This window comes from Ranitomeya variabilis, chromosome 7, assembly GCF_051348905.1.
Source record: "Ranitomeya variabilis isolate aRanVar5 chromosome 7, aRanVar5.hap1, whole genome shotgun sequence".
NCBI classification, from domain to species: domain Eukaryota; kingdom Metazoa; phylum Chordata; class Amphibia; order Anura; family Dendrobatidae; genus Ranitomeya; species Ranitomeya variabilis.
In genome coordinates this window covers 13,672,841-13,681,062 of record NC_135238.1, presented here as the reverse complement: position 1 = coordinate 13,681,062, position 8,222 = coordinate 13,672,841, and the positions used below count along the sequence as shown (strand labels likewise).

At 52.2% G+C, this 8,222-nt stretch overlaps 1 protein-coding gene across 5 annotated transcripts; it reads left to right on the top strand.

Moving 5' to 3' along the window:
• The first annotated feature begins 11 nt into the window (after positions 1-11).
• Positions 12-7,480, top strand: LOC143785379 (UBA-like domain-containing protein 1). Of its 5 annotated transcripts, none has more exons than XM_077274174.1 (4): positions 12-147; positions 4,911-5,073; positions 5,571-5,630; positions 6,845-7,480. In XM_077274174.1, the coding sequence occupies exons 2-4, from the start codon at positions 4,954-4,956 to the stop codon at positions 7,106-7,108; spliced, it is 444 nt and encodes a 147-aa protein (XP_077130289.1). In that variant the 5' UTR covers positions 12-147; positions 4,911-4,953; the 3' UTR covers positions 7,109-7,480. The 5 variants fall into 5 exon arrangements, with proteins under 5 accessions (XP_077130289.1, XP_077130290.1, XP_077130288.1 ...); XM_077274175.1 differs by lacking the exon at positions 12-147 and adding an exon at positions 488-625; XM_077274173.1 differs by lacking the exon at positions 12-147 and adding an exon at positions 491-616.
• The last annotated feature ends 742 nt before the right edge of the window (positions 7,481-8,222 follow it).

The window sequence follows — 8,222 nt, the reverse complement described above, 5'->3', positions numbered from 1 at the left end:
AGCGGGATAGTTACCATATATGGTCTGCCACTGCCACAGCTAATGCTCCCATTGGCTGAGAGGCGAGGCCTCCTGGTGATGTCAGTACACAAACAAAGCGCAGCATGCCGGGAGCTGTAGTTCGTGGTCAGAAGATACCATGTGCAGGTAGGAGGACTTTTCCAGCATTGCTCAGTACAGCTCCCCTCTGGTGATCGCCCCCCGTGTCATCCCACCATTACTTGCACTTTTATGCACTTAGTTCAGTCACGTGATATATGAAGTAATTATTTGTCTGCATTGTGTAATAATAATAATCTTTATTTTTATATAGCGCTTTACAGTTTGCTCACATTATCATTGTGTTGGAAGAGGGTGAATGTTACTGCGGTTTGTGGCGACAATGTCGTGTGCGATTTGTGAGGGCGATATGTGCTGACCAATCAGGCGTGACGTCACAGATCAGCAGGAAGCGACTAAATGGCGACGGGTCGTACCATGTGTGTTATGTGGGGGGAGCCGTGTATGGAAAGTCCTAGAAATCTCCAGCAGTGGATAAAACTACAGCTCCCAGCATGCAGTGCAGCTCTCCGCCTCCGCTCGGTTAGTCTGGCTGATGGGCAGCTGCAGGGAGGCGGTGAGAGCGGTGTGTTGTGTATATAGATGTGCGGCCCCCGGTGTGTTGTGTATATAGATGAGTGGCCCCCGGTGTGTTGTGTGTGTATATAGATGTGTGGCCCCCGGTGTGTTGTGTGTGTATATAGATGTGTGGCCCCCGGTGTGTTGTGTGTGTATATAGATGTGCGGCCCCCGGTGTGTTGTGTATATAGATGAGTGGCCCCCGGTGTGTTGTGTATATAGATGTGCGGCTCCCGGTGTGTTGTGTATATAGATGAGTGGCCCCCGGTGTGTTGTGTATATAGATGTGCGGCCCCCGGTGTGTTGTGTATATAGATGTGCGGCCCCCGGAGTGTTGTGTATATAGATGTGCGGCCCCCGGTGTGTTGTGTATATAGATGTGCGGCCCCCGGTGTGTTGTGTATATAGATGAGTGGCCCCCGGTGTGTTGTGTATATAGATGTGCGGCTCCCGGTGTGTTGTGTATATAGATGAGTGGCCCCCGGTGTGTTGTGTATATAGATGAGTGGCCCCCGGTGTGTTGTGTATATAGATGTGCGGCCCCCGGTGTGTTGTGTATATAGATGTGCGGCCCCCGGTGTGTTGTGTATATAGATGAGTGGCCCCCGGTGTGTTGTGTATATAGATGTGCGGCTCCCGGTGTGTTGTGTATATAGATGTGTGGCCCCCGGTGTGTTGTGTATATAGATGAGTGGCCCCCGGTGTGTTGTGTATATAGATGTGCGGCTCCCGGTGTGTTGTGTATATAGATGAGTGGCCCCCGGTGTGTTGTGTATATAGATGTGCGGCCCCCGGTGTGTTGTGTGTGTGTGTATATATATATAGATGTGTGGCCCCCGGTGTGTTGTGTATTTAGATGTGCGGCCCCCGGTGTGTTGTGTATATAGATGTGTGGCCCCCGGTGTGTTGTGTATATAGATGTGTGGCCCCCGGTGTGTTGTGTATATAGATGTGTGGCCCCCGGTGTGTTGTGTGTATATAGATGTGCGGCCCCCGGTGTGTTGTGTATATAGATGTGTGGCCCCCGGTGTGTTGTGTATATAGATGTGTGGCCCCCGGTGTGTTGTGTATATAGATGTGCGGCCCCCGGTGTGTTGTGTGTGTGTGTATATATATATAGATGTGTGGCCCCCGGTGTGTTGTGTATTTAGATGTGCGGCCCCCGGTGTGTTGTGTATATAGATGTGCGGCCCCCGGTGTGTTGTGTATTTAGATGTGCGGCCCCCGGTGTGTTGTGTATATAGATGTGCGGCCCCCGGTGTGTTGTGTATATAGATGTGCGGCCCCCGGTGTGTTGTGTATATAGATGTGTGGCCCCCGGTGTGTTGTGTATATAGATGTGTGGCCCCCGGTGTGTTGTGTATATAGATGTGTGGCCCCCGGTGTGTTGTGTGTGTGTGTGTGTGTATATAGATGTGTGGCCCCCGGTGTGTTGTGTGTGTGTTGTGTATATAGATGTGTGGCCCCCGGTGTGTTGTGTGTGTGTTGTGTATATAGATGTGTGGCCCCCGGTGTGTTGTGTGTGTGTTGTGTATATAGATGTGTGGCCCCCGGTGTGTGTGTGTATATAGATGTGTGGCCCCCGGTGTGTTGTGTGTGTGTGTTGTGTATATAGATGTGCGGCCCCCGGTGTGTTGTGTATATAGATGTGCGGCCCCCGGTGTGTTGTGTATTTAGATGTGCGGCCCCCGGTGTGTTGTGTATTTAGATGTGCGGCCCCCGGTGTGTTGTGTGTGTGTTGTGTATATAGATGTGTGGCCCCCGGTGTGTTGTGTATATAGATGTGTGGCCCCCGGTGTGTTGTGTATATAGATGTGTGTTGTGTGTGTATATAGATGTGCGGCCCCCGGTGTGTTGTGTATATAGATGTGCGGCCCCCGGTGTGTTGTGTATTTAGATGTGCGGCCCCCGGTGTGTTGTGTATATAGATGTGCGGCCCCCGGTGTGTTGTGTATATAGATGTGCGGCCCCCGGTGTGTTGTGTATATAGATGTGTGGCCCCCGGTGTGTTGTGTATATAGATGTGTGGCCCCCGGTGTGTTGTGTGTATATAGATGTGCGGCCCCCGGTGTGTTGTGTATATAGATGTGTGGCCCCCGGTGTGTTGTGTATATAGATGTGTGGCCCCCGGTGTGTTGTGTATATAGATGTGCGGCCCCCGGTGTGTTGTGTATATAGATGTGCGGCCCCCGGTGTGTTGTGTATATAGATGTGTGGCCCCCGGTGTGTTGTGTATATAGATGTGTGGCCCCCGGTGTGTTGTGTGTGTGTGTGTGTGTGTGTATATAGATGTGTGGCCCCCGGTGTGTTGTGTATTTAGATGTGCGGCCCCCGGTGTGTGTGTGTATATAGATGTGTGGCCCCCGGTGTGTGTGTGTATATAGATGTGTGGCCCCCGGTGTGTTGTGTGTGTGTTGTGTATATAGATGTGTGGCCCCCGGTGTGTTGTGTATATAGATGTGTGGCCCCCGGTGTGTTGTGTGTGTGTGTGTTGTGTATATAGATGTGTGGCCCCCGGTGTGTTGTGTATATAGATGTGTGGCCCCCGGTGTGTTGTGTATATAGATGTGTGGCCCCCGGTGTGTTGTGTGTGTGTGTGTGTGTGTGTATATAGATGTGTGGCCCCCGGTGTGTTGTGTGTGTGTGTTGTGTATATAGATGTGTGGCCCCCGGTGTGTTGTGTATATAGATGTGCGGCCCCCGGTGTGTTGTGTATATAGATGTGTGGCCCCCGGTGTGTTGTGTATATAGATGTGCGGCCCCCGGTGTGTTGTGTGTTGTGTATATAGATGTGCGGCCCCCGGTGTGTTGTGTATATAGATGTGTGGCCCCCGGTGTGTTGTGTATATAGATGTGCGGCCCCCGGTGTGTTGTGTGTTGTGTATATAGATGTGCGGCCCCCGGTGTGTTGTGTGTGTATATAGATGTGTGGCCCCCGGTGTGTTGTGTGTGTGTTGTGTATATAGATGTGTGGCCCCCGGTGTGTGTGTGTATATAGATGTGTGGCCCCCGGTGTGTTGTGTGTGTGTTGTGTATATAGATGTGTGGCCCCCGGTGTGTGTGTGTATATAGATGTGTGGCCCCCGGTGTGTTGTGTGTGTGTTGTGTATATAGATGTGTGGCCCCCGGTGTGTTGTGTATATAGATGTGTGGCCCCCGGTGTGTTGTGTGTGTGTGTGTTGTGTATATAGATGTGTGGCCCCCGGTGTGTTGTGTATATAGATGTGTGGCCCCCGGTGTGTTGTGTATATAGATGTGTGGCCCCCGGTGTGTTGTGTGTGTGTTGTGTATATAGATGTGTGGCCCCCGGTGTGTTGTGTATATAGATGTGTGGCCCCCGGTGTGTTGTGTATATAGATGTGTGGCCCCCGGTGTGTTGTGTGTGTGTATATAGATGTGCGGCCCCCGGTGTGTTGTGTATATAGATGTGTGGCCCCCGGTGTGTTGTGTGTATATAGATGTGCGGCCCCCGGTGTGTTGTGTGTTGTGTATATAGATGTGCGGCCCCCGGTGTGTTGTGTATATAGATGTGTGGCCCCCGGTGTGTTGTGTATATAGATGTGCGGCCCCCGGTGTGTTGTGTGTTGTGTATATAGATGTGCGGCCCCCGGTGTGTTGTGTGTGTATATAGATGTGTGGCCCCCGGTGTGTTGTGTGTGTATATAGATGTGTGGCCCCCGGTGTGTTGTGTGTGTATATAGATGTGCGGCCCCCGGTGTGTTGTGTATATAAATGTGCGGCCCCCGGTGTGTTGTGTATATAGATATGCGGCCCCCGGTGTGTTGTGTATATAGATGTGCGGCCCCCGGTGTGTTGTGTATATAGATGTGAGGCCCCCGGTGTGTTGTGTATATAGATGTGCGGCCCCCGGTGTGTTGTGTATATAGATGTGCGGCCCCCGGTGTGTTGTGTATATAGATGTGCGGCCCCCGGTGTGTTGTGTATATAGATGTGCGGCCCCCGGTGTGTTGTGTATATAGATGTGCGGCCCCCGGTGTGTTGTGTATATAGATGTGCGGCCCCCGGTGTGTTGTGTATATAGATGTGCGGCCCCCGGTGTGTTGTGTATATAGATGTGCGGCCCCCGGTGTGTTGTGTATATAGATGTGCGGCCCCCGGTGTGTTGTGTATATAGATGTGCGGCCCCCGGTGTGTTGTGTGTGTGTATATAGATGTGTGGCCCCCGGTGTGTTGTGTATATAGATGTGCGGCCCCCATGGTGGTCCCTGTGTGGGGGGCTCCTACCAGTGTTCTCCTATATTTCTGCCTCTGACCCGGCTTTGTCTCCCCAGAGCGGCGCAGTGACCCGTGACGGCTTCGGTGGCGCCCGGCGGGATGTCCGGTGACATTGAGCAGTTGAAGCAGCAGCTCCTGGTGTCGCAGTTTGTGTTGGCGGCGGGATGTGCCACCGACCAGGCGGAGCAGCTCCTGCGGGCCGCACACTGGCAGTATGAGGTGAGGGCGGCGGTGCTCCCAGCGTCCGGCAACTCCCAACATGTGCTCTGTCCAGTGTACCAAGTCATAGTGTGCTATCCGATCCTGGGAAAGCTGCGTGACTACCAATATGGCCGCCGTGACGTCTCCTGTATTGGTGTTGCCCAATTTTCCCAGCAGCCAGAGACAAATAGTCATGTCAGCCATTCAGGAGGCAGAGAAAGCTGGGTGACCCCCTATATGGCCGCCGTTACGTCTCCTGTATTGGAGGTGCCCTACTTTCCCGGCAGCTAGTGATCATTATATTGGCTATTCATTTGACTGGGAAAGCTGGGTGACTTCCAATATGGCCGCCTTTACGTCTCCTGTATTTGTGTCGCCCAACTCTCCCAGCATCTTATGACCGTTATGTCGACCATTCAGGAGACTGGGAAAGCTGGGGGACAATTTGGAAGACAGGTTGGTTGTCGCCCAGTTAACTTTATGCTTTTTGATGTGACTTTCTCCCCTCTCCACAGACCGCCCTTAGCGCCTTCTTCCAGGAGACAAATCTGCCGCCCGTCCCGCACCACCAGATGGTAAGTCTGTGAGAACAGTGGAGGGGATCCCATCAGGTAATATCGGTTTTGTTGTGTGTGTTTTTTTTTTTTTTTTTTTTGCTTCTTCTCTGCTCTGTTGTGTTTTTGGAGATGTGGCAAAAAAAATGAATCTCCTGGAATACAGCAGAACTGTGAATGCAGCTCTGGATGTGACTGGAGTACAGACCAATCCCGGTTTAGGAATGATGAGCAGAAAGTTGGCCAAGTTAATGCATGATTTGCTTCTCTGCTTGCTGCCATTGAATGAAAACTTTCTAGATTTTCAGGGTTCCAAAGGCTGTGCGGATCTAATACTCACAGCTGAGAGTTTGTTACAATTGTCTCCAGCCTGTAGTGAGTTACAGCTTGAGGCGTTGCTGATGATTGTGTGGGAGCGGTCGCAGTCATCGCTGTGGAGTAATGGAGCTCACTGCCAGACACAGCCAGACTCCCTGCAGAGAAGGCTGATTATCATGTCTGTCTTTCTAATCTCTCTTCAGGTCTGTGTATAAACTGATTAGGAAGCGATGACTCCTGGAGTAGGAAGGTGGCGGGAGCTGGTGGGTCCAAAGAGACACAATCCCCTCTAATATGCAACCAGGAGGCTGCCGACTTCCCCTGTATCTGGGGTTAATGTACCAGCCCCAGTTACAGAGGAATTCTCAAAAAAAAAATAAACGTGTTTAACTGTTCCCCAAAAAGGGTCTTTAGGGGGCAGTATATGAAATAAGACACTGCTAGTGTGAATTGCTCTTTATAGCCCTGTAGATGATATATTAATATTTCTACAACAAGGGGTTATTGTTAAAATCTTCTTAGTGGTTCTTTGTAGTTGTGTTTGGAAAGAAGAGAGAACTTCCGTTTTTTTTGCCCCATGTATCACAACAAAAAGTGGCAAAAGTTATTTTAATAACCAAGCCATTCAAAAGGGCATGGGAGAAAATGGCCCTGTCCTGAACTGGTTAACAAGCTGCAGTCAGGAACAGGGATTCTCTTGCAAGGGAAGAAAGCAGAAACCCTTTTCCTTTTTTATTGATGCAATGTAACAAAGAATCAGGACAGAGATAGGTAGATATCTATCTCTGTCCTGATTCTATTTTATTTTTTTACAAATTGTAACAAACCCTCAGCTGTTGGGTTATTCAGGCTGGTTGTAGGTAGTCACTTATGCCCGCCGCCACATCACTGCCCACCCTCTTCTCCTTCTTCTCCAGATGGGGACTCCTGCCAACACCCCTGCGACCCCTCCTAACTTCCCGGATGCCCTCACCATGTTTTCTCGCCTCAAAGCCTCTGAGACCGGCTACCTCTCCTCCCTGGCCACGTCCCCACCGCTCCAGCAGGGAGGTGGCAGCAGCCATTTTCCTCATGACCCCCGGAGCCAGCAGCCGGGTACGAGTATTTCCTACCCCGGGGGGGTGCAGTACTCAAACACGAGAGGAGCGGACGCCAACCCCATAGCCGAAGCCGAGCGATGAGGCGCCAAGGACTGATGGATGGACACCAAGAAAGAGGCAGGACGCAGGGGGGCGCGAAGACTTAAATCAGCCGCCTGCACCTTCCGAGTATTGCCTTCTCAGCAGTGCGGCAGCCGCCATCTTTCTGACACTCTCGTTACCTCACTTGCCTGCAGAGCATTGCACCACGCCATCCGCCTGGCTCCGCCAACAAATGCTCTGCATGATTACCACAGGGCAGAGCCGCCAGCCATACCTCATACTGCACTGAAGCATTTCGGGGCCTCGGCACGCGGAGCTCACGGTGTCGGGACTTATAGTTTTGTTTTGGGATGTCATTTAACTCTTTTTGTTATTTACTAGCGGTTTTCAGAAGTTGATTAAATAAAATAATACTTTAATCTTTCATGGACCTGTACCCTGGTGGGGGGGGGGGACCTGCAAAATGCAGAAACTGTGAAAAAATGACTTTAATTGACATGTCGGCTGAGGGGGGCCTGGGGCTGCGCTGCTGAGGGGGGCCTGGGGCTGCGCTGCTGAGGGGGGCCTGGGGCTGCGCTGCTGAGGGGGGGCCTGGGGCTGCGCTGCTGAGGGGGGGCCTGGGGCTGCGCTGCTGAGGGGGGGCCTGGGGCTGCGCTGCTGAGGGGGGGCCTGGGGCTGCGCTGCTGAGGGGGGGCCTGGGGCTGCGCTGCTGAGGGGGGGCCTGGGGCTGCGCTGCTGAGGGGGGGCCTGGGGCTGCGCTGCTGAGGGGGGGCCTGGGGCTGCGCTGCTGAGACAGGTGCTAATGACCACAGCCACTGCAATGTGTATAACCTGCCGCAGCTGACTGTATTCCGGTGTGTGCGGTGATCTGACTCCATGCAAGGTTTCCATAGCAACACTACCTCAGACTCAGTGGTGCAGCCTCAGGCCTGTAACGTGAGATGAGCATCTGTAGGCCTGATATAGAAAAAGAGGGTTTCACATTTATTGTGGGTCTTCCAATTGTGTAAGTTAAGGGTGGCGTTACCCGGGCAGTGTCTAAGCCGTGGTCAGTGAGACATCTCAGACCCAAAGGGAATAATTGAGACACAGATTCAGGCTCATGGTCCAAATCCTGACCAATAAAATATACATATTTAATTTCACAGCTTTC